General features: G+C 38.6%; 1 protein-coding gene across 1 annotated transcript in view; it reads right to left on the bottom strand.

Moving 5' to 3' along the window:
* The window catches only part of polr1c (RNA polymerase I and III subunit C), a 43,700-nt gene extending 23,759 nt beyond the window's left edge, over positions 1 to 19,941 (bottom strand). The window contains exons 1-5 of the mRNA XM_061969623.2: positions 19,804 to 19,941; positions 16,101 to 16,172; positions 15,773 to 15,880; positions 8,713 to 8,845; positions 5,869 to 6,000 (exon numbers count right to left, since the gene is read on the bottom strand). Coding sequence (XP_061825607.2) covers positions 5,869 to 6,000; positions 8,713 to 8,845; positions 15,773 to 15,880; positions 16,101 to 16,172; positions 19,804 to 19,929 — 571 coding nt within the window. The 5' untranslated portion in view covers positions 19,930 to 19,941. The remainder of the gene's footprint in view (positions 1 to 5,868; positions 6,001 to 8,712; positions 8,846 to 15,772; positions 15,881 to 16,100; positions 16,173 to 19,803) is intronic.
* Positions 19,942 to 27,505: the final 7,564 nt, after the last annotated feature.

The following is a 27,505-nucleotide window of genomic DNA, read 5'->3' as shown; positions in this document are numbered from 1 at the left end:
TGCACTTACAGATGTATCGACCAACTGAAGTTACTGACAGTGGTTTTCTGAAGTGTTCCTGAGCCCATGTGGTGATATCCTTTACACACTGATGTCGCCTAGTGGCCTAGTGCGAGTGTCCGCCCTGAGATCGGTAGGTCATGAGTTCAAACCCCGGCCGAGTCATACCACAGACTATAAAAATGGGACCCGTTACCTCCCTGCTTGGCACTCAGCATCAAGGGTTGGAATTGGGGGTTAAATCACCAAAAATGTTCCCCGGGCGCGGCCATCGCTGCTGCCCACTGCTCCCCTCACCTCCCAGGAGGTGGTCAAGAGTGATGGGTCAAATGCAGAGAATAATTTCGCCACACCTAGTGTGTGTGTGATAATCATTGGTACTTTAACTTTAATATTACATACCATAGATGGTGAAATTCCTAAATTCCTTGCAAAAGCTTGTTGAGAAATGTTGTTCTTAAACTGTTGGACAATTTGCTCACGCATTTGTTCACAAAGTGGTGACCTTCGCCCCATCCTTGTTTGTGAATGACTGAGCATTTCATGGAAGCTGTTTTTATATCCAATCATGGCACGCACCTGTTCCCAATTAGCCTGTTCACCTGTGAGATGTTCCAAATAAGTGTTTGATGAGCATTCCTCAACTTTCTCAGTCTTTTTTGCCACTTGTGCCAGCTTTTTTGAAACATGTTGCAGGCATTAAATTCTGAATGAGCTCATAATCGTAAAAAATAACAAAGTTTACCAGTTCGAACGAAGTATCTTGTCTTTGCAGTGTATTCAGTTGAATATAGGTCGAAAAGGATTTGCAAATCATTGTATTCTGTTTTTATGTACGATTTACACAACGTGTCAACTTCACTGTTTTGTTTATATATATATATATATATATATATATACTGTCGTGTTTAGCCAATGCACCAGCCAATGATCTTTATGCAGGGAGAACGTAATTTTCCCAATGTGCGTCATTTTCGCTCTTTCCTGTTCAGGTGCACGGCTGCGGATAATAGCCGGGTATCAGTCTCCTTTGTTTTTGTGCTTGATGTTGATGTCTTTCATGATGATATGATGTGGTCGACCATTATCTTCTCCTGGACAAACTGCATCATATTGGACTGAGTCAAAATGCAGTCCTTTGATTTAACTCCTACCTTCACAATATATATCAGTATGTTTTTGTCAATGGTTGTTAATCCAGTAAAATGTTAGTCAATAGGTTCTGATTTAGGCCCACTTCTTTTTATTAATGATTTACCTTAAATGTGCACATTCTGTCATGTTCATCTGTATGAAAATGACTGTTATTTACCATTTCAATTCTGATAACACAAGCCAAGTATAATTTGCAACAATATTTCAATATTGTACAACACTTGTATAACAACAAGCTTGTTCTTAATATGAAAAAATCATGTTGTATGGTGTTTCGCACAAAATATAATTAATCTCTGCCTGAAATGTGTAATAATTTTTGTGATGGAAATCCACTAGGGCGAGTTTATGTATTTAAATATATTGGTCTTTAGATCGACACTGAGCTTACCTTTAAACCACATATTGATTATATTTCTAAGAAAATATATGGTTGTTTAAGTTCTTTCGACAGATCAATCCAATATTTTTCATTTCTGTTTCGAAAAAGAATAATTTCACAATTGTTACTTCCCATACAAAATTATGTGGATGTTGTTTACCAAAACATTGAAACACTACTGACTCGATCCTCAAATCTCTTAACATTTTGCATGTACTAAACGTGCTTGTGGACATGGCAGCAAGGAAAGAGAAGGCAACACTTCGAACATGAACATCTACCAGAACACCAACCATCGCTATAGATACTAAATTCAAGATAAAACTGTTTTGACATTAACTACAGTGCATCTGGAAAGTATTCACAGCGCTTCACTTTTTCTACATTTGTTATGTTACAGCCTTATACCAAAATGGAATACAATTCTAATTCAAAATTCTACACCCAATACCCCATAATGACAATGTGAAAAAGTTTTTCAAGGGCTTTTTGAAATGTATTAAAAAAAACAACTAAGAAATCACATGTACATACGTACCGGTATTCACAGCCGTAACTAAATACTTTGTTGATGCCTCTTTGGCAGCAATTACCGCCTCATTTAGAATATGATGCCACGACTTGGCACACCTGTCTTTGGGTAGTTTTGAGGGCCGCTGGAGGCAGAGTCCGGGTAAGGCGGCAAATTCATTAAAAATAAGTCTCTAAAACGTATTCACATTCAGTTTTAAGCTCCTGCCTACATTTATTTATTTGTTAAATCTTACTTAGAAGTTCCTTTTTATTCAATTATTTATTTTGTTATCTTCTTAAACCATTTAGTGATTGCATTTATTTGCTTTTTTTTTTTTTTTTTTTACAAAGAAAATATTGTGACTTGAGTTGCAGGTCTAGCAACAGTAGACTGCATTAATAACTGTACTTTATTATTATTTTATTAGAAATAATTCAGTTATTGTTTGTTATTCATTTTAAATATATTTTCTCCATTTTTAGTTATGTTCTATTATATTTTACTTGCCCATTGCCAACAAGTGTTTCTCCAACAACTACTCAGTCACTTTTTGCTTATGGATCAAACGTCATGCAATGAAATTCCAACGAATTCACAACCTCTATTTTTTCTAGACTTTTTCTGGTCTTCCTCTTTCAAAATAAACTGACCATAACATTCTGGATTGTTCATATCTAAAAAACCTAGAAAGTCAGCAGCGGATCAAATACAGATAGCAGTGGGGAAAATAAGTATTTAAACTTCTGGCCATAGGTGGTGTGTTTCAATCGGCGAAGTCCAGGACCGGGTAACCCAGTGTGGGACTCAGTCTGAGAGAGGTGAGCTTCTGCACCAGTGTCTGTGGGATGATGGTGTTGAAGGCTGATGAGAAGTCCAGAAAGAGCAGGCGGCTGTAGAAATCTCCAGGTGGTTGAGGGCTGTGTGGACCACTGACGAGATGGCATCAGTGGAACGTTTTTTCCTATAGGCGTACTGATGGGGGTCCACAGTGACGTCAATTGCGTCCTCGATGTGAATCATGACGAGCCTCTCAAAGCACTTCATGACTACCAGGGTTAGTGTAACAGGTCACTGTGGAGCTCTTGGGGACGGGGACAATTGTGGCAGTCTTTAAGCAGGTGGGTAGGATGCCAGTGACAGTGAGGTGTTAAATATGCTTGTCAGCACCTCAGACAGCTAGTGTACACAATCTCTGTTGTCTGGTCCTGCAGCTTTGCGGGGGTTGATCCTCTAAAGGGACCTCCTCACGCCTGATGTGGTCACACTTAGGGGTGTGTCACCTGGTTGTGAGGTGAGTCTGGTGTTTGATTGATTGAAACTTTTATTAGTAGATTGCACAGTGCAGTACATATTCCGTACAATTGACCACTAAATGGTAACACCCGAATAAGTTTTTCAACTTGTTTAAGTCGGGGTCCACTTAAATTGATTCCTGATACAGATATATACTATCATCATAATACAGTCATCACACAAGATAAACATCAGAGTATATACATTGAATTATTAACATTATTTACAATCCGGGGTGTGGAGGGGCGAGGGGTTAGGTTTGGTTGATATCAACACTTCAGTCATCAACAATTGCATCATCAGAGAAATGGACATAGGAACAGTGTAGGACTGACTTGGTAGGATATGTACAGCAAGTAGTGGACATAGAGATAGATATCAGAGAGCATAAGAATAAGAATCTACATTTGATTATTTACATTTGATTATTTACAATCCGGGGAGGTAGGATGTGAAAGGAAGTTTGTTAATTTACGGTTGAAGTTGCCTGGAGGTGTTCTTTTAGTGCGGTTTTGAGGTGCTGGGGTGGGAGTTGTGGGGGTGTCAAGGTCCCTGAAGCGGGCGTAGAATGTGATGAGGACATCTGGCAAAGAGGGGTCCCCGGGGCATTGTGCATCCCTGATGATGTAGTTTGTGATGCACTTAATACTCTCCGGAGATCGAGTTGAATTGACCTTGGATTTTTTGGGCATATGTGACTGACGCTTGCGATCCCTGCAATCAGTTCTTTCCTTGCCACTTTGAGTGCTGACGTCTCACCTGCCCTGAACGTAGCATTCTTACCTTACCAGAGCTCTCACTTTAGCATTCAGCCAGTGTTTCTGGTTCGGGTTGAGGGTTACCATCCTAATGCAGGTGACATTATCAATACATTTCGAGATGACAGAGCAGAGCAGGCATATTCCTCCAGGTACACCTTTCCCTCACACATCGCTGCCTCTCTGATGACCTGCAATGAAAGCAGTCCTGGAGCACAGAGGCTGCATTTTTGGGCCACACGGTGACGGTCCTTTCTTGGCTCCTTGCATATTTGTGTACACACAGTCCAGCGTGTTACTTCCCTTAGTCTGTATGGTGACATGCTGGTCAAATCTCGGCAGTTTTACGTGATTTAAGTCTCCCGTAACCACGTTCATTGCCTCTGGCTGCTTGGTCTGCAATGAGCTGACGGTGTCATGTAGCTCCTTAAGTGCTGCGTTAGCATTAGCACCCGACGAGATGTAAACAACAGTGACGATTACAGCTGTAAACTCCTCTTGCAGATAGTGCGGTCGACATTTCGCCGTCGTAAGTTTTAACTCCTCGTAGCAGTAACTTTTCACCAGTCCACAGTTTGTATGCCAAACTTCATTCACGTACACAGAGTCCGCTTCCCTGTTGTTTACCCGACCGGAGGTCGCGTTCCCCTCGGAAAAGCCGGAGTCTGTCGATTGAGAAAGCTAAGTCCAGCATGCTGTTGTTTAACCAACTTTCCGTGAGGCAAAGAATAGCGTAGTTGTTCATTTTTGTGGAAACACTCAGTTTCAGACATAACAAGTCCATTTTGTTGAGAGCGGAGAGCGGACATTGGCCAAGAAGAGAGTTAGGATCGGCGGCCTACTGGCCTTTAGATGGGCGAGCGCGCCGGACTATTTTCCCCTCTTTTGCTTGTGAGCACATTGCTTCCTCTTGCTCCGCCACTCTGTTGTCTTCAAGAGCTGCTGTCTTCCCAGCACAGATTTCCGCTTCAGTGAAATTGTGATGACCGTACTGTCTTTGATGGCTCGAAGATGGTGGGCTATACTTCACACGCGAATTTAGCACTAAAGTGGAGCAAAACTGGTCTTAAAAAGGTCTGAAAGTAGGGCTTAGTTCTGAAAGTTAGAGAAGCTGCTGCATCACCATTAATCACACTGTTTTACTGCCTTGTCTTACCTGTTACTTTTTGCATTGCAAAATGGTGCAGAATAGATAATGTGTTTATTTTGTTTAAAGTTTAGGTTTGGTTTTATTTTTATTTGCTGTGTGCGGAGGACACTTGAGCAGTGCGCAATTGCGCAGGCGCAGACTTTAGAGCAGTGGTTCTTAACCTGGGTTCGATCGAACCCTAGGGGTTCGGTGAGTCGGCCTCAGGGGTTCGGCGGAGCCTCTGCCGCGGAGGTTAAGACACACCCAACTCATCGTGAAAATAAAAACTTCTCCCTATCGGCATATTATGTACCCCCAAACAATGTTCCCTCTAATTTCCATCTGATTTGCAGTTGTCTAATTTGTTATGAGTTCATGCACTGTGTTAGTTTTGTTCTTTGAACAAGGTGATGCTCATGCACGGTTAATTTTGTGCACCAGTACAAAAACATAACTTTGTCTTAAATTTAAAAAAAAAAAAACATTTTATTTTTCACTAAAGGGTTCGGTGAATGTGCATATGAAACTAGTGGGGTTTGGTACCTCCAACAAGGTTAAGAACCACTGCTTTAGAGTAAACAGTGGGCATCGGCTAAAATGACAAAATTGGAACCGAGGCTTGTTGTGTGGAACATACCGACGTGATTTTCATAGAGTTCCCGTGGATCAGAAGAATCCTTGCTTGTTCTGGGGTTCCTGCTACATCTAATCTTTAGGTGTAGTTTGATTGTGTCTATTTCTGACTCTTCCTCCTTTGCAGAGTCTTCATCTAAAACACAAATACAGCAGAAAGTTTGCCTGTGATCAGGAAATAAGAAAAGGGATCAATGTGAGCCATTCAAATAATTAAAGGTGTTTTGGGGGATCAAATGTGCAGTGACCAAAACACGCAGCAACAAAGTCTGTTCCCCCCCAAAAAGTACTTCTCTCCATTACCAATAGGGCTGTAACGATTAGTAGACATTGTCGACAATAAAATTTGTTGCTGACATTTATATTCGTCGACAATATCACTCGTGTTTTTCCGGCCGGAAGTGGGTCAGTTGCAAAAAACATCCCCAATGATAACATGAAAATGTGAGGATATTTCCTCTTATTTTTGTTAAAAACATGAATCGCTTGCTGATTTTTTAAAGCAGACCTTCTTTTTAAGGCAGAACATCTGTGATACGCGAGCATTTAAAGCAGAGACATGACTTCGGACATTTGGAAGGAGGATGCGGACACAGCCTCGGTAAGACTACTGTTAGCTTCTACCTTGCTAGCTAGTTAACAAGAGTGAGACGAAGTTGTGTGAAAATTTACTACAATTTTAGCCAAAGTCAGCCAACCAAACATTGTATACATCAATTCAAATGCGTTTAAAGCAGCGTCAATTTGCAATGCCGTAAAAAAAAGGCACTTAAACATGAACCGCGCGCAGACAGGCAGGCACCAATGCTGAGGTATCATAAAATTAAAGATGCAATCTTTTACATAGCCAACGTTTTAAGAATAATCAAATATTGAATTCCACACAATGAGTCTATTACAGAGCTAAAACTGTCAAGAGTTAATCAATAGTCAATATACCAGTGTGCAGGTTTTTAAACATCACAAAATGATTATTTTTGAGGAAGTTAGATTTTGTGTTTTGTTTCTTTTCATTGCTGCTATTTTAACTGTTTTTTGGTTTTTTTTACATAAACAATGTTATATGGTTTTTTTAGCACTTCGCCTTGCCTTTCTTTTAAATGGACAACATTTTAATAGTCATTTTAATTTTTGTAACAGCTCAATGACCAGCAGTTACAGTAAAAATACATATTTATGAATGAATTTTTCATCTGTGTTATTAGTAATAGGGCTGCAACTAACGATTATTTTGATCATCGGTTAGTCAACGATTATCTTAACGATTAGTCGACTAATCAGATAAAGCGTACACATATATAATGGCTCTCATTTTTCCATCCACTTCTAAATGCAGCTTTAGTTATTTTAAGCATGTGCTTAAAAACAACAAAGATGACTAATTAATTCATAAATATTTATTTTTACTGTTACTCTGCTGCTCATTCAGCTGTTACAAAAAATAAAATTACTAATAAAATGTTGTCCATTTAAAAGAAATCAAAGGCAAAGTGCTAAAAAAACTATTAACATTGTTTATGTTTTTTTTTTTTTAAACAGTTAAAATAACAGCAATGAAAACAAACAAAATACAAAATCTAACTTCCTTAAAAAGAAAAGCATTTTGTGTGACTTTGGCTAAAATTCTAAAGTTTTTTTTTCACACAACTTCATCTTATTCTTATTAGCTAGCTACCAAGGTAGAAGCTAACACTCTTACCGAGGTTGAGACCGCATCCTCCCTCCAAACGTTCGACATCATGCCTTCGCTGTGAATGCTCGCGTATCAGAGATCTAATGCCATAAAAACAAGGTCCACTTTGCAAACTGAGCAAGGTATTCATGTTTTTCACAAGAATAAGAGGAAATATCCTCAAACTTGACATGTTATCACTGGCGTTCTTTTTGCGAGTGACCCACTTCCGCCCAGAAAAAACACAAGCGATGACGTCAAGACTATTGTCGACAAATAAAATTGGTCGACAACAACTTTTATTGTCGACATTTGTTGACAATGTCGACTAATCGTTGCAGCCCTAGTTAGTAAGCAAATGCCTAAAATAACTAAAGCTGCATTTAGAAGTTGATGGAAATATTAGAGCCATTAAATATGTTTACGCTTTATTATTAGATTAGTCGACTAATCGTTAAGATAATCGCTGACTAATCGACTATCAAAATAATCGTTAGTTGCAACCCTAATTACTAATGTGCAACTGTATGCTTGAAAGTACCTTAAACACATACTGTAGACTAGACTAAAAGTACTGAGTTCCAAGCCTTTTCTCCACCAAACGACCAGGAACCTGTAGTTCTTAATACACATACAGAAAGTTTCTGCGGGGGAAAAGTGGGTGGAGCAACAGTTACACTCACAATTATTTAATCCCTATTGTAAACTATATTTATTTAAACACTTTACAAAATATCAATAGATTGTCAATATAAAAGAAATTATGTTTTGTTGGCTTACTGCAAACTACTGGAAGTTTATAAACCTTGAATAATGTTTCAGTCACATCAGCTGTTTCTTATTTACATAGTAAGAATTACAGGTACATTTACGTAATTTTTTTATTTTTATTTAAGTTACACATCCTAAATCTTTGTGTCGGTACTTAAGATTAAATTAGCTGTTTCTGAAACTTAAACATACATTTTATTAAAATGTTCTTAGTGTAGCCTCTGCTTTGATTAATAGGAGAAAATAATTTGGGGACAAAATTAGTTAAAATAAACATGTCATGTCATAAATATCACAGTGCACTCGGCAACATTTATAATGAAGTCCAAAGTAAAAAAAAATGTGTTACTAATAAACATCAAAGAAAACATTGTGTATATATTTATTTTCAGTATAAGGGCTTACCGGTGCTTCTGTATTCAAACAGGCAGGGGTCAGCTTTGATGGGGATGAGGCCTAGTCTCTGTGCCAGCACTTCATCTTGGACAATAGACGTGTTGTTATAAATAAAAACCTTTTCAATAGCCATGGTGGGTACCTAGAAGCACAATTATATATGAAGCAATAACGAACAACTTATATTATTCACTGTTCAAACTTACTAAGAGCAAATAACATTTCTTCAACCAAACCGTCTTTAACAGAGCGAAAGGAGAGTGTCAGGGTCTCCATGAATTAATGTACATTAAAGTTCAGTTTGAATTTGAGGTACTATAAAATAATGTGTACCAACACAAAACCAGTTGATTATTTCAGGAACAAAATGTTTCTTTTATCCACAAACTCCAAAATTATTTTAACACAAAGTGTCTGTATGCAGAGTTCTTTAGTACATGTTATATCAGAGAAGTTGAATCTTTGCAGACACATAAAAAGCCTGATTGAAAAATGTTTTGATAGAAAATAAATTTTTTCTGATTAAATTATTGGGTGTGTTTACTAATAAAGACTCCTGTGAGTGCCTGCAAGTCCACATTCAGGGCAAGATTACTGGGGCCCTGCAGCAGATAGTTAAACTAAAGCCTGTCACTAAAGCCGCTGCTCCTTTTAAATGTTGTATCAACTTTTATGCTAGTGTTAGTCGTATTTCTTTATTTTGTTAATCTGGGCTGCTCTTCCAAGCTGTGTAAGGGGAAGAGGCACAACACTGATTCAACATTAATTACGTCGTGACAAGCTTGATTTTCACGCGGTGAAACGAGAGGTCACGCACATACCGATACATGGACACAAACACTTTTTTTAAAAACACATGCAAACGTACAAAAACACACACATTCACAGACACACATTGTATCTCGGTCAATAAAGGTGGATTGTTCCGTGCAGGATTATACCAAGCATCGTTGCTTCCCTACGGTTTACTACTGCGGTAACTTTTAAACAGACAGTTCCGCCATGTTTGATCGAGGAAATATGCTGACAGCTAAAATTAATCGATCACGATCATATAATTGCCCAGCCCTAAATAGAACGTATCCTAACATGCATTGGTATGTCAGACTTATTAGCCTTGTCTTGGTTTAACTCCTATCTTACTGACAGGATGCAGTGCGTTTCCCATAACAATGTGACCTTGGAGTATATTAAGGTAATTTGCGGAGTTCCACATGGTTCGGTTCTTGGCCCTGCACTCCTCGGTACTTATATGACGCCGCGAGGGGACATCGTAAGCAAATTTGGTGTTAGCTTTCACGGTTATGCTGATGACACCCAACTCTACATGCCCCTAAAGCTGACCAACACGCCAGATTGTAGTCACAAAGAGGCGTGTCTAAATGAAATTAAACAATGGATATCCAGCAACTTTTTGCATCTTAACTCTAAAAAAAGGAAAATGTTGACAATCGGTCTTCCTACACACAGGCACTTATTTAAGGATACCACCCTAAAATTTGCCAACAAAACAATTATATAAAGCAAATCGGTGAAAAATATCGCCATTATTTTCGACCCAACTCTCTCGTTTGAGTCGCACATTAGGAATGTTACCAAAACAGCTTTCTTTTATCTCCGAAATATCGCTAAAATCCATCCCATTTTATCCACTAGCAGGTCATTATTCATGCGTTCGTTAGGTCTCGTCTCAATTACTGTAACGGATTATGTTCGGGTCTCCCTATGTTTAGCATTAAAAGATTACAGTTGGTACAAAATGCAGCTGCTAAACTTTTGACAAGAACAAGAAAGTTTGATCATATTAAATGGTAAATGGGTTATACTTGTATAGCACTTTTCTACCTTCAAAGTACTCGAAGCGCTTTGACACTATTTCCACGTTCACCCATTCACACACACATTCACACACACACTGATGCAAGGCACTAACCATGACCCATCAGGAGCAAGGGTGAAGTGTCTTGCTCAAGGACACAAAGAACGTGACTAAGTTGGTAGAAGCTGGGGATCGAACCAGGAACCCTCAGGTTGCTGGCACGGCCACTCTTTCAACTGTGGCCCACCTGCACTGGCTTTCTGTGCATGTAAGATGCGACTTTAAGCGAAGTCAATTATATTTATATAGCGCTTTACATAGTGAAACCCATTATCTACACTTAAATCAGTGTGGGAGCAGGTGGATAAAGTGTAAATGTCAGTGACCAGGATGGCAAAAGCGGGAATCGACCTGGAACCATCAAATTGATGGCAAGGCCGCTCTACCAACCGAGCCACGCCGCCCTAAGGTTTTAAGGTGTTATTACTTACATATAAAATACTAAACGGTCTCGCTCCATCCTATCTTGCCGTCTCCGGCTGAAATCTGCGTTTTTAAGAACTTCGGCTTATTAGTGATTCCCAGAGTCTTCGGGCTCTTGAGCGTTTTCTATTCAGTCTGCAGTACTCTGGAATGCCCTACCAGTAATAATTAAAGATGCTACCTCAGTAGAAGCATCTTAAAACTCATTTTTACACCCTACTCTTAAAATAGACCCCTTTTTAGAACAGTTGATCTGCCTCTTCTCTTTTCTGCTTTGCCCTCCTCTCATTAATGGAGAGGTTATAAGGCGGCCACGGATCAGTTTCCAGTTTCAAGTCAAAAACCGAGGCGGACCACCCCTCTATGCATCGGTTGGTGGAGTCTCTGTGCTGCCGACTTGTCTACATGCAAGAGGATCCACCTGGTGGCCTCTCTATGGACTGGACTCTCACATTATGAACCATACCCACTCAGCATCCATTAGACCGGTCATCCAGAGGGTAATTGTGATTAAGGGCTATATAAATACATTTTGATTGATTGATTGATTATGATATTGTCTCATCTTCTTCGTGATGTATTCTGGGTGAAAGTTGAATGCAAAAGTTGACCAACTTCTTGGTTTATCATCACTAGGGCTGCACGATTAATCAAATCGACACCAAGGATTTATTAGTGCAGTAAATAACTAAATAATTATTTTAGGGATGTCAGATAATATCGGACTGCCGATATTATCGGCCGATAAATGCTTTAAAATGTAATATCGGATATTATCGGTATCGGTTTCAAAATTATCGGTATCGGTTTCAAAAAGTAAAATGTATGACTTTTTAAAACGCCGCTGTGTACACGGACGTAGGAAGAAGTACAGAGCGCCAATAAACCTTGAAGGCACTGCCTTAGCGTGCCGGCCCAGTCACATAATATCTATGGCTTTTGACACACTCACAAGTGAATGTAAGGCATACTTGACCAACAGCCATACAGGTGAGGGTGGCCGTATAAACAACTTTAACACTGTTACAAATATGCGCCACACAGTGAACCCACACCAAACAAGAATGACAAACACATTTCGGTAGAACATCCGCATCGTAACACAACATAAACACAACAGAACAAATACCCAGAACCCCTTGCAGCGCTAACTCTTCCGGGACGCTACAATATACACCCCCCCGCTAACCCCTATCTCAACCCCGCCTCCCCTAACCCCACCCACCTCAACCTCCTAATGCTCTCTGAGGGAGAGCATGTCCCAAATTCCAAGCTGCTGTTTTGAGGCATGTTAAAAAAAAAAAAAGCACTTTGTGACTTCAATAATAAATATGGCAGTGCCATGTTGGCATTTTTTTCCATAACTTGAGTTGAAGTTGTTCTCTTATTTTGGAAAACCTTGTTACATTGTTTAATGCATCCAATTAGGCATAATAATGTGTTAATTCCACGACTGTATATACCGATACCAGTTGATATCGGTATAGGTAATTAAGAGTTGGACAATATCGGAATATCGGCAAAAAAGCCATTATCGGACATCTCTAAATTATTTATTTATTCACTGGCATTTGAGTGACAGACATTTACAACAATCAGAATTGTTGAGCCTCTCGCTTGTTTGTCTCTCCCTTCAAACAGAGAGAACGATGTCTCACTCTGTGCATTGTTCTCAGCAGCTGAGCATGTCGATTTAACCGCGGAAATAACTGAACAAAGTGTCTCCTCTTTTCAGTCATTCACAATCTTTGTCGCGGCGAAAACATGAGTGGACACCAACACACTCACAGTACAGAGAGCTTCGCGACTTGCCAGTGAGAAGTGCGGCAAAGTAACACAAATTCGGAAGAAAAAAATGTGATTACAGAGCCAAACGTCCCGTTGTGGGAATATCTCAGCTTCAAATGGGATGGGCGATATGAGCCCATCAACATGAACGAACAAGCGAAAATGCCGCGTGATCACGTGATGACAAACGAAAAGGCAACGTCCGCCCTTATTAATCCAACTGGGGAAAAAAATGCACTTTAAGATGTTCAATATATCTTTATAGGTTAAATGTTTGCTTACAAAAAGGAGTCCATTGTACTTCGTCCTCAAAGTCATGCACTCTGTGTCAGTTTAAAGTGAACGCACTATTTTGTTGTCAACCGTCCTCCTAGCGATCCATTAATCCACAGGATAATATTAATCCACTTAAAAAATGTAACATTTAGGTAATATAATAATCCATAAAGTTGCTTAGAAGCAAGATAGCGTCCACTGTGACTGAAAAGTCTCGGGTTGCCGTCTGACGTCACTCCATCGTGGCACGTTTGCGTGTCATTAAAAGACATCTTGCTTAAATGTGTTTCAGTTTCTTTTGTCTTTTGACCACAAACTGGACTATCAAGCATTACATTTGCACACTGTGCATAGCTGCATAAGTTATGTCTCTGTGATCAATGTGCGGCGTCACTAAAAGCAGTTCCTCGGCATTAGCTCCTATAATAATGTCGCTAATACTTGGTTAATATTAGAGATGTCCGATAATGGCTTTTTTGCCGATATCCGATATTCCGATATTGTCCAACTCTTAATTACCGATTCCGATATCGGCCGATACCGATATATACAGTCGTGGAATTAACACATTATTATGCCTAATTTTGTTGTGATGCCCCGCTGGATGCATTAAACAATGGAACAAGGTTTTCCAAAATAAATCAACTCAAGTTATGGAAAAAAATGCCAACATGGCATTGCCATATTTATTATTGAAGTCACAAAGTGCATTATTTTTTTTAACATGCCTCAAAACAGCAGCTTGGAATTTGGGACATGCTCTCCCTGAGAGAGCATGAGGAGGTTGAGGTGGGCGGGGGGTGTATATTGTAGCGTCCCGGAAGAGTTAGTGCTGCAAGGGGTTCTGGGCAATGTTCCCTCTAATTTTTCATGTGTGTGAGCAAACGCACAACCACCCTGAGCATTCAGTGGAATACAGACGTGCACAATGTGGTCATACCAGCAGCACATTTGTCTCAAACCTGACATAACAATTTAAATGTCTTATTATTATAATCAAGTGACTAGTCAATTTCAAGAGATTATTTTCTAATATATGTGATTTGGCCCACTTAGATATTGTTTTGTTTTTTTAATCAGCTATGCACTATAGCATTTTATGCCTGGGTGGGGGTCCTGCTTTGGAAAGATTGTGTACCCCTTTCAGAGATCACATTTAGTTCCCCTTAAAACATTCACATGTTGCATGAGATGAAGTGTTTATTAACTTTCTGTCTGTAAAATAAATATTTTTATTAGCAATTATGTAGTCCTGTAACATCATTTCATGATCAATATCCAAAAAATAACATTCTTAACAAATGACAGTAGAATAAGCACACTGATTGAGGAGTCATAGTAAAACGACCTGAAATTTACACTTTACGTGTAGTGTTGGAGTTGTCCAACTTTTTGTGTGGCCATAAACGCACCAGTGGCTAATTGCCATAGTGTATGTGTTGGTGCAGGTGAGAGAGAGAGCGCAAGCGGCTGCTGTTGATATAACAGATGACAAAGAGTTGCTTTTGGCTTGGTTTGTACGGTAGACAACGACCAGTTTTGCTAGATAAAAGTATTTTACACATTGTATTGGTGTGGTTATGGCCGACAAACAATTTCGCTAAACAAAGGGACCGATGGAATTCCTGTCCTCCTTTTAAGTGTCTCCACAGACGTTACAATAATTTAAGTGTTGACAAACATTGTTTTAATCTGTTGTGGCCGCCTTTTGTCACCTGTTACTCACAGTTGCATTGCAATATCATACAAAACAAACTATTTGTTTATTTTGTTTAGAGAGGGATTTTATTTTTTGCGCGGCATAGATTTGCTGTGCGCAGAGGACGCGTGAGCAGTGCGCAATTGCGCAGGTGCGCACCTTAGAGGGAACGTTGGTTCTGGGTATTTGTTCTGTTGTGTTTATGTTGTGTTACGGTGCAGATGTTCTCCCGAAATTTGTTTGTCATTCTTGTTTGGTGTGGGTTCACAGTGTGGCGCATATTTGTAACAGTGTTAAAGTTTTTTATACGGCCACCCTCAGTGTGACCTGTATGGCGTTGATCAAGTATGCTTGCATTCACTTGTGTGTGAAAAGCCGTAGATATCATGTGATTGGGCCGGCACGCAAAGGCAGTGCCTTTAAGGCACGCCCCCAATATTGTTGTCTGGGTGGAAATCGGGAGAAATTCGGGAGAATGGTTGCCCCGGGAGATTTTCAGGAGGGGCACTGAAATCCGGGAGTCTCCCGGGAAAATCGGGAAGGTTGGCAAGTATGACTGGGAGACGCAACTGCTCTGTACTTCTCCCTACCACTCCGTACAGCGGCGTTTTAAAAAGTCATAAATTTTACTTTTTAAAACCGATCATTTCCGATATTACATTTTAAAGCATTTATCGGCCGATAATATCGGCAGTCCGATATTATCGGACATCTCTAGTTAATATGCAAGTCACGAAATGTAAATGGAGTATTGGTGAGGGTTTTTGGATGTTTTTAGGAGAGCCTTATAAGCGAAATAGATTAGATATCTCCTATTAGCAGTATTGTTAGCCACATCTTGCAAGCCTTTTTTTTGCAATTTTGAATACACGAAAAAGAGAAAAACATGTGTTCTTGTCTCACATAGTGATTGTGAATGATAGAAAAAAGTGAAGTTCCCCTTTAACTGTACACCAACATGAGATTTTCGTCAACATGAAAACACAGACGGATAGAACACAAACCTCCGCTATTAAGATCCTTCTGAAGGCATTGGCAATGGCTGCATCGATCCCCACCATGTCAAACTCCATAAAGTTCTCATTCAGCTGCACAACATCAATTTTGAAACTCTGAAAATCATAAAGAATACAATTGTAATGCAATCCACATGTATTTGTAAAACTTCTGTTTGACAACAGACAAAGGAAGAAGTAAGTAAGCTTTGCTTAAAACATCTGAGGAACGCCTCCTAAAAACATCGTAAGGCTTACTCATCATACTCAACAGGAAACTTTGCGTTTCGACCACTGGGATTCCTTTAGCCATTACACACATTCTTGAAAAAAATACCTTTTGAAATTTCTGCATATCCCAAGTATCATCATAGCCAGGATAGTTTCCAGGGAAATCAGTTGTATGAGCCTGAAAAAAAAGTAATCAGCGACTGCATTAATTTTATGACACATTTTTAGTTTGATTTTGTGGATTATTATTTTGGAGTCTTTTGATTTATCTTATTAAAGTTGGTAAAATTGTGAAACTAATTGTGAAACTGTAACAGACGTGCATGTTGGTTGGTTGGTTGAAATGTATTTCGAACATGTATACAGTATCAATATGATACATCACATATTTTACATGTTTTCTTTACAATATGTCCAAAAATCTCCTTAAAACATTAGTATGCGCGTACATCACTTAAAAACATTTAGCATATCTGAATGTGGAATTAAATTATGGAATGGATTGAGCAAAGAAATCAAACAAAACACCAATATAATTCAGTTTAAGAGACTGTTCGAACAAGTGTTTACAAAGTACAAAGAAGAACAATTATAATGAACATTCAACCTTTTTTTTTTTAGAGAATGATTATTTATGTATTTGGTATTAGTTTACTTACTTATGGTATATTATTTATTTATTCACTGTTCTGTTAAAAACAGAGAACAAGGAAATGGGATAAAATTGCTATGATATGAAAAGGGGTAGGATTAAACAACTGGAAATATGTGTCGTGTTACATTGTATCGTATGCATGTTCAAAATAAACTGAAACTAAAAAGGAGTAGGAAGAAGCAAGGCTTATGTAATCCATCCATTTTCTACCGCTTGTCCCTTTTGTACTCAATTTACATCAATGTGTTCTAAATACATCAGTTCTTATCATAAGTAGTTAAATCAGTTATAATTCGCTTGATTAGATGGATGACGTTTCATTTTCTATAAATTCACGACTTATCATAATTCTTCTTCTTTGGAATTTGTAAACACTTTTAGTTTGAACAGCTTCTTAAACTGGATCATATTAGTATTTTTTTCAACGTAATCCATTACATAATTTAATTCCACATACTGATATGCTAAAGGTCTTAAGTGTTGTACGTGCATACAGATGCTTTAAGTTAGATTTTTATCTAAGGTTATATTTCTCCTCTTTTGTTGAGAAGAATTAAGTTATCCTTTGCTTTGTGCATCATTTCAGCTGTTTGCAAATGCACATAATCATTGAATTTCAATATTTTGGATTTAATAAATAAAAGGGTTTGTATGTTCTCTATATCCAACATTATGTATTATTCTAATTGATCTTTTTTGTAACACAATTAAGTGAATGAAGTGTACATTTGTAGTTATTTCCCCATATTTCTGCACAATAACTCAGATATGGTAAAACTAGCGAACAGTAGAAAATATGAAGTGAATTTTGGAGTACAACATATTTTGCTTTATTCATTATTGAAATATCTCTTGCCACCTTATGTTGTTGAATTGAGTTTGAGTTTATTTCGAACATGCATGCATACAACATGATACATCACAATCTCCAGTTTCTCTTTTCAACATGTTCGAAAAGGAGTAAGAAGAAGCAGAGCTTGTTTAATCCTACCCCTTTTCTTTTACGTAACAGTTGCTAAAACATTTGTTCACTTCTTGTTCTCAATTTATTCACAATATACTCCAAAAGTAATCACAATAAAAATAAATAAATAAATAAATAATACTCGGTGAAGTAAGTTATATTTCATATGGTGAGATGAGTAAGATTATTTTGAAAATGAACGGATGGATGGATGAAATAAATTCAGAATGTTTATCATGGTTCTTCTTCTTTGTACTTTGGAAACACTTTAAGTTTGAAGAGTTTCTTGAAGTGGATTATATTACCGGTAGTATATTGTTTGATTGCTTTGCTTAATCCATTCCATAATTTAATTCCACATACAGATATACTGAAGGTCTTAAGTGTTGTACCTGCAAACAAATATTTTAAATTACATGTTTCTCTAAGATTATATTTCTCCTGTTTTTTTGAGAAGAATTGTTGTATATTCTTGGGTGGCAGATTATAGTTTGCTTTGTGTATAATTTTAGCTGTTAGCAAATTCACTATGTCGTGGAATTTCAGTATTTTTGATTCAATAAATAAAGGGTTTGTATGTTCTCTATATCCAACATTATGTATTATTCTAACTGATCTTTTTTGTAACACCGTTAATGAATGAAGTGTACTTTTGAAGTTATTTTCCCATATTTCTACACAATAACTCAGATATGGCAACACTAGCAAGCAGTAGAGCAGTGGTTCTCAAATGGGGGTACGCGTACCCCTGGGGGTACTTGAAGGTATGCCAAGGGGTACGTGAGATTTTTTTTTAATATTCTAAAAATAGCAACAATTCAAAAATCCTTTTTAAATATATTTATTGAATAATACTTCAACAAAATATGAATGTAAATTCATAAACTGAACATCAAATCAAGTAGGCTATTCCATTCATTACAATGCAACAATGCAATATTCAGTGTTGACAGCTAGATTTTTTGTGGACATGTTCCATAAATATTGATGTTAAAGATTTATTTTTTTGTGAAGAAATGTTTAGAATTAAGTTCATCAATCCAGATCTCTATTACAATCCCCAAAGAGGGCACTTTAAGTTGATGATTACTTCTATGTGTAGAAATCTTTATTTATAATTGAATCACTTGTTTATTTTTCAACAAGTTTTTAGTTATTTTTATATCTTTTTTTCCAAATAGTTCAAGAAAGACCACTAAAAATGAGCAACATTTTGCACTGTTATACAATTTAATAAATCAGAAACTGATGACATTGTGCTGTATTTTACTTCTTTATCTCTTTTTTTCAACCAAAAATGCTTTGCTCTGATTAGGGGGTACTTTAATTTAAAAAAAAATCACAGGGGGTACATCACTGAAAAAAGGTTGAGAACCACTGCAGTAGAGAATATGAAGTGATTTTTGGTCTAGAACATGTTCTGCTTTAATCATTATTGACGTGTTTCTTGCTACTTTATGTTGTATTTTTTTTTTTTACATGAGATTTCCAGTTCAATTTATCATCAATCATTATACCTAGAAAATTGGTTTAATTTATTCTTTCAATTTCTACTCCGTCTATTTGTATTTGACTTTCTCTTCTACTCTTACCAAATAGCATTATTTTAGTTTTACTGATATTCAAAGATAGTCTGTTTTTGTCAAACCATCTTTTTAATTTGTTCATTTCTTCTGTTATTATTTGTATTATCTCCAGAGTGTTCTCTCCTGAACAAAACGCGGTTGTATCGTCCACAAATAATACTAACTTTAAATATGTATATTTTTATGAGATTTCCAGTTAATTTTATCATCTATTATTACACCCAAAAACAATTATCTTCTTTCTTTCATGTGTGTGTATTTGTGTATTATTATCAAGCCAATCCCTTTCACAAATATTTGTTGTCTTTGACTATTTTGTATGGTTATTGGCCAAGTGCGTTTAACTTACAATGAATGCTGATATGTACATATGTTTTATCCGTGTTATTTTATGTAAGTACAAGTTATTAAAGTTTGGGTTTGTTTACAAGTATAATAAGATCCACATGTTTTAAATGAAAAAAAGAGTGGAATTTGGTCAACTACAGGAGTAGTGTGGCTGTTCTTCCTAAGAAACAACATCTTTTGGCATCGAGGTGTCAACTTGTCCCTTGCGTATGTTTTTATGAATGCAGCACAATATATTAAAATGATTTTTACTCACATTTCTCACGACGAATTCACTTAAAACAACTCGATTTCGAATTTCTTCCACGTTTTTCCTGAACGTCGCCATAACTACAGTCTGTGCAGCAATCAAATCGGCACCGGAACCAAATAAAAAACGCATGGCAACACAAAGTGCGCATGCGCGCTTTGGCCGTCATTTGAGACAATACGGTAAGCCGTCAGTGACAAAACAGTTTCCAACTTTGTGTATGTCGTTAATCGAAAACATCTAAAAGTAGAAAATATACTACCAATATCAGCACTCTTTTGGTATACGGGACTGTTACTTAACTTACTATTCGATTCGTGCTCTTGTAATATCATGTATAGTTTGTCTAAGTCTAAGTATTGAATTTGTGTCTCTTCATCTGTAGTGTGAAGTGAAGTGAAGTGAATTATATTTATATAGCGCTTTTCTCTAGTGACTCAAAGCGCTTAACATAGTGAAACCCAATATCTAAGTTACATTTAAACCAGTGTGGGTCACTGGGAGCAGGTGGGTAAAGTGTCTTGCCCAAGGACACAACGGCAGTGACTATAGGATGGCGAAAGCGGGAATCGAACCTGGAACCCTCAAGTTGCTGGCACGGCAGCTCTACCAACCGAGCTATACCGCCCCAATCTGTATTGTATCAGAGTTTACCTGGCGGGTTATTATCAACAGTGCAACGCAAAAAACGTTTAATTATTAAATTGTCAACCAACTTTAATCATATCCATCCATCCATCCATTTTCTACCGCTTATTCCCTTTTGGGGTCGCAGGGGGCGCTGGAGCCTATCATAAAATAATTTTTAAAATATATATTTTCTCCTTGGTCTGGACTTTCCCAAGTTTGTAACCAGCTCCTTTGTTTGAACAGTATTAATAACCACAAGGACAACCAAAAATATCAATAAAATGTGTTTATTTTGTGTAAAAATAAATAAATAAAATAGAAATACAAGGATAAGAGGGTAGACATGTTACATTGTATAACCTTACATACCATTAAAAACAAAACAAAAATAAATATAATTATTCTACTTTATCACATCGTCACCCTAAAACGAACGTATCATCAAAATAATGCACCCTCAACATAAACTTTGGGGGACAGTTTCTAATTTCATATTTGCTCAGTTCAGCCGCTGCAGGGGCGGGTCTCCTTCTTCGGGACTCTGTTGGTGTGGGACCTCCCAGTTTCTGTCTGCCCTTATTCATACACACATAAATATACACTGTAATGCATCCATCCATCTTCTTCCGCTTATCCGAGGTCAGGTCGCGGGGGCAGCAGCCTAAGCAGGGAAGCCCAGACTTTCCTCTCCTTCCCCGTGGCCTCCTACCGGTTGGACGTGCCCTAAACACCTCCCGAGGGAGGCGTTCGGGTGGCATCCTGACCAGATGCCCGAACCACCTCATCTGGCTCCTCTCGATGTGGAGTAGCAGTGGCTTTACTTTGAGCTCCCCCCGGATGGCAGAGCTTCTCACCCTATCTCTAAGGGAGAGCCCCGCCACCCGGCGGAGGAAACTCATTTCGGCCGCCTGTACCCGTGATCCTGTCCTTTCGGTCATAACCCAAAGCTCATGACCATAGGTGAGGATGGGAACGTAGATCGACCGGTAAATTGAGAGCTTTGCCTTCCGGCTCAGCTCCTTCTTCACCACAACGGATCGATACAGCGTTCACCATTACACTGTAATGGTAAACGGTAAATGGGTTATACTTGTATAGCGCTTTTCTACCGTTCAAGGTACTCAAAGCGCTTTGACACTATTTCCACATTCACCCATTCACACACACATTCACACACTGATGGCGGGAGCTGCCATGCAAGGCCCTAACCACGACCCATCAGGAGCAAGGGTGAAGTGTCTTGCTCAAGGACACAACGGACGTGACGAGGTTGGTAGAAGGTGGGGATCAAACCAGGAACCCTCAAGGTTGCTGGCACGGCCACTCTCCCAACCGCGCCACACCGGAGGTTGAAGTGTTAGTGCATATTATAATGATGCCTCTGGAGAACAAAATCTCAGAAGCAGAGGCAACTGATGGCTTCCTACACGAGCATATTAGTCTACATGTTTAGCACAGATCCAAGCATAGTGAAAAAAGAAAATTGCATTTTTATCGGTCGACTTTTTTTAAAAACATGCTTGCGCTCACTGTCTGTTAAGTTAAATGATAAATGATAAATGGGTTGTACTTGTATAGCGCTTTTCTACCTTCAAGGTACTCAAAGCGCTTTGACACTACTTCCACATTTACCCATTCACACACACATTCACACACTGATGGAGGGAGCTGCCATGCAAGGCGCTAACCAGCACCCATCAGGAGCAAGGGTGAAGTGTCTTGCTCAGGACACAACGGACATGACGAGGTTGGTACTAGGTGGGGATTGAACCAGGGACCCTCGGGTCGCGCACGGCCACTCTCCCACTGCGCCACGCCGTCCCAAGTTACCCCAAATGAACACGGAGGTCCTCTTATTGGCCCATAAGGGTCTAATGCAGAGGTGTCAAACTCATTTTAGCTCAGGGGTTGCATGGTGGAAAATCTATTTCCACATGGGCCGGATTGGTAAAATCATGGCATAATAGCCTAAAAATACCACTATGAAATCTTCAGATTGTTTTCTTTTGGCCCAAAATGGAACAAGCACATTCTGAAAAAGTACATATCACAAATAAATAACCCTCTTGACAAAACACTTCAAGTTAGTTGAAAATTCTGAGGAAAAAAATTGGAACAGTTTCAAAAACACCACCAAGAACACAATGAACTTAGACGTGGTCTTAGTATAGCCAAAAAATAATGGAAGTCACAGCCCATCTGGGATTGAACAAAATAAATAATAAATAAAAACTATTTTAGGTATCACATACCTTATTTGTTATTTCCACATAGTGAGGTACAAGAGGGTTAGGATGCTCCCTGCCTTGTAGGCATCACTGTGTATTGATAGACAAATAAAAGCTGTGCAATGCATGAACAATTTCAACAAACCAAACATATGAACTTAAGAGACTGATAGTATTGCAGTAAATCACACACTGCTCACTTTCTTTATCCTCTGAAGGCCCAAGCTCTTTGTTTACATCCATCCATCCATTTACTACCGCTTGTCCCTTTTGGGGTTGCGGGGGGTCGCTGGAGCCTATCTCAGCTACAATCGGGCGGAAGGCGGCACACCCTGGACATAAAAGAAAATACAAAAAAAGAAAATGTTCTTTTTTGGTCTAAAACGGTCCGTGTACATTAAATTTCCAATTCTTAAACGCAAATCAAAAAACAAAATCAGGGCCGTTTTTCGATTTTTATTATATATGGCAGATTTTAAAACAAACAAAAAATGGTTGATTTCCATTAAAATATTGCTATAAAATGTTGTGCTGTTTTCCTTTTATGGAGTTGTATTTTTACAGATTAAAAAAAAAATCTAATTTATGTTCATCCAAAATGCAAAAATGCGTGGTTATCTGTGTGATGCCAAATTGAACCGGAAGTAGTATTTTAGCTTTTCCTATGCGTTTAGCATGTTTTTAGCATAACAGTAACATCTTTGTTCAGTAGGAGTCCTATTGTCTTTTTTTTTTTAAAGTGTCATTAAATAGTTGTCCGACTTTTGTTTCAGAAATGAAAATAGAAAAAATGGCCGGAAATGTGTTTGTTGATTCAAGAATTGGAAATAGAATGAACGGAAGGTACACGGAACTAAAACCGGTTTGATTTTCATTTTGTGTTTTGTTTAACAAAATTTCAAATCCCTAAAAAACAGAATCGGAAAACAGACTGATGCTTTTTCATATTCTGACACCGGAAGTTTTTATTTTCAAAGTAAAAGTGCGGATAATTACTACGGGAGCTGTGTGCTTGTGACTCTGGCTAAAATGTCTTCGGAGCACTACATAAAAATGATTTTAGGCACAACGAGGACTGGTATCTACTTAAATCTCTACCCACAAAAGTGGATGCAAAAAAGGGCACGATTCGCAATTTATAGCGTTGAGATTTTATCAATACTGATACATCCGGTCTGCGGGCCGGCGTTCTGTCGATGTCTGCTACCCCACGCTACTGAGCATGCGCACAAACGCAAATATTTCAAATATTTTCCTCGAACAAAATACTTAATCGAAAGCAGTGATTTTAAATTGTTTCTTTCCTTGTATCTTCTGAAAGAGCGAACATATAGACCAAGGGTGTTAAACTAATTTTAGATAGGGGGCCACATGCGGTAGTAGAGATGGATGGATGGATGGATTTTAAAATTAATCTAAATAAATAACATTAGTTTTTTTTGTTTTCAATTTCCATTTATTTAACAAAGATGAATGACCAAAACATTATACACTGACCGTTGAGCCTGCTGTTGGCAAATTAAGTAATAAAAAAAAAAAAAAGCGCGTCGACTCAGTATGATGGTGTGCACACTTGCAGTATCATGATAATTGCTTGACATCACAGAAACTTTAACACAGATAAAAACAACATCTCACAACAGTACACGCCACTCGTGAACGTCAGTACGTTACTTACCGATGCACCAATAAGTCTGACATTGTCTTTCATGGCTTAATAAGTTTATTTTGTGGACCCATTCGAGTGTGGTGAACCATAGAGTTTGAAAAGTCCACTTCGGTGATGATGAATCTTTTAAATCTTCAAAAAGATTTATGCATTCAATCCATCCCATTCATGTCCCTTTTTCAAGTTATCTGGCTTTTATATTCGCCTCTAAACCTTTAAAATTCACTAAAAGCTGCAATGCTGGAGGTATTAAACAGTAATCGTATTCGGCTCCTGCCTGCAAAAAGGCCACATGGTTGCCAACCTGCAGTACAGATGGCAAAGCATTTACAAACCCCGTTTCCATATGAGTTGGGAAATTGTGTTAGATGTAAATATAAACGGAATACAATGATTTGCAAATCCTTTTCAACCCATATTCAATTGAATGCACTACAAAGACAAGATATTGGATGTTCAAACTCATAAACTTTATTTTTTTTTGCAAATAATAATTAACTTAGAATTTCATGGCTACAACACGTGCCAAAGTAGTTGGGAAAGGGCATGTTCACCGCTGTGTTACATGGCCTTTCCTTTTAACAACACTCAGTAAACGTTTGGGAACTGAGGAGACACATTTTTAAGCTTCTCAGGTGGAATTCTTTCCCATTCTTGCTTGATGTACAGCTTAAGTTGTTCAACAGTCCGGGGGTCTCCGTTGTGGTATTTTAGGCTTCATAATGCGCCACACATTTTCAATGGGAGACAGGTCTGGACTACAGGCAGGCCAGTCTAGTACCCGCACTCTTTTACTATGAAGCCACGTTGATGTAACACGTGGCTTGGCATTGTCTTGCTGAAATAAGCAGGGGCGTCCTTGGTAATGTTGCTTGGATGGCAACATATGTTGCTCCAAAACCTGTGTGTACCTTTCAGCATTAATGGCGCCTTCACAGATGCTAGGTTACCCATGCCTTGGGCGATAATACACCCCCATACCATCACAGATGCTGGCTTTTCAACTTTGCGCCTATAACAACCCGGATGGTTCTTTTCCTCTTTGGTCCGGAGGACACAACGTCCACAGTTCCCAAAAACAATTTGAAATGTGGACTCGTCAGACCACAGAACACTTTTCCACTTTGTATCAGTCCATCTTAGATGAGCTCAGGCCCAGCGAAGCCGACGGCGTTTCTGGGTGTTGTTGATAAACGGTTTTCGCCTTGCATAGGAGAGTTTTAACTTGCACTTACAGATGTAGCGACCAACTGTAGTTACTGACAGTGGGTTTCTGAAGTGTACCTGAGCCCATGTGGTGATATCCTTTACACACTGATGTCGCTTGTTGATGCAGTACAGCCTGAGGGATCGAAGGTCACAGGCTTAGCTGCTTACGTGCAGTGATTTCTCCAGATCCTCTGAACCCTTTGATGATATTACGGACCGTAGATGGTGAAATCCCTAAATTCCTTGCAATAGCTGGTTGAGAAAGGTTTTTCTTAAACTGTTCAACAATTTGCTCACGCATTTGCTGACAAAGTGGTGACCCTCGCCCCATCCTTGTTTGTGAATGACTGAGCATTTCATGGAATCTACTTTTATACCCAATCATGGCACTCACCTGTTCCCAATTTGCCTGTTCACCTGTGGGATGTTCCAAATAAGTGTTTGATGAGCATTCCTCAACTTTATCAGTATTTATTGCCACCTTTCCCAACTTCTTTGTCACGTGTTGCTGGCATCAAATTCTAAAGTTAATGATTATTTGCAAAAAAAAAAAAATGTTTATCAGTTTGAACATCAAATATGTTGTCTTTGTAGCATATTCAACTGAATATGGGTTGAAAATGATTTGCAAATCATTGTATTCTGTTTATATTTACATCTAAAACAATTTCCCAACTCATATGGAAAGAGGGTTTGTATGTTCATTTATTTGTGTGACCAGTTATTTGTTTTACCATGTCTGTATCAATGTTGTTGTTAGGCTTATGAACCATATTTAGCTTCAGCCATCAAACACCTCCATTTTGCTGTTATGTGACCACATCGCATTTCCCTTTTCCTCTTTTGTGACTCCTTTACTGTAGGTGTTGATTGTCAAACTTCAGAATGTACAGGTGCTGCTCAATAAATGAAAATAAGACAAAAAAGTTGATACATTTCAGTAATTTCATTCCTTACAGTAAAACTTTGAAGTTTCCACTGTCAGTGATGGTTTGGGGTGCCATGTCATCTGCTGGTGGTGGTCCAATGTGTTTCCTGAGGTCCAAGGTCACTGCAGCCGTCTACCAGAAAGTTTTAGAGCACTTCATGCTTCCCGCTGCTGATTGATTGATTGATAGATTGAAACTTTTATTAGTAGATTGCACAGTACAGTACATATTCCGTACAATTGACCACTAAATGTTAACACCCAAATAAGTTTTTCAACTTGTTTAAGTCAGGGTCCACGTTAATCAATTCATAGTACAAATATATACTATCATCATAATACAGTCATCACACAAGTTAATCATCAGAGTATATACATTGAATTATTTACATTATTTACAATCCGGGGGGTGGGATGTGGAGGGTGTTGGGGCGGGGGGTTTAGGTTTGGTTGATATCAGCACTTTAGTCATCAACAATTATATAATCTGAGAAATGGACATTGAAACAGAGTAGGTCTGACTTGGTAGGATATGTACAGTGAGCAGTGAACATAGTGAGCTCAGAAAGCGTAAGAACAAGTATATACATTTGATTATTTACAATCCGGGGAGGTGGGATGTGGTGGGGGGAGGGTGTTAGTCTAGGGTTGTAGTTGCCTGGAGGTGTTCTTTTAGTGCTGTTTTGAAGGCGGATAGAGATGCACTTTCTTTTACACCAGTTGGGAGTGCATTCCATATTGTTGTGGCAAAGAAAGAGAATGAGTTGAGACCGGAATCTGAGTTTAACGTGGTTTGTGGAGCTCCCCCTGGTGTTGTGGTTATGGTGGTCATTTACGTTATGGAAGTAGTTTGACATGTACTTCGGTATCAGGGAGGTGTAGCAAATTTTATAGACTAAGCTCAGTGCAAGTTGTTTTACTCTGTCCTCCACCCTGAGCCAGCCCACTTTGGAGAAGTGGGTAGGAGTGAGGTGGGATCTGGGGTGGAGGTCTAGAAGTAACCTGACTAGCTTGTTCTGGGATGTTTGGAGTCTAGATTTGAGT

This window comes from Nerophis lumbriciformis, linkage group LG02 (assembly GCF_033978685.3).
Source record: "Nerophis lumbriciformis linkage group LG02, RoL_Nlum_v2.1, whole genome shotgun sequence".
NCBI lineage: Eukaryota > Metazoa > Chordata > Actinopteri > Syngnathiformes > Syngnathidae > Nerophis > Nerophis lumbriciformis.
The sequence above is the reverse complement of the archived record's forward strand: the minus strand, read 5'-3'. Positions and strand labels throughout refer to the sequence as shown.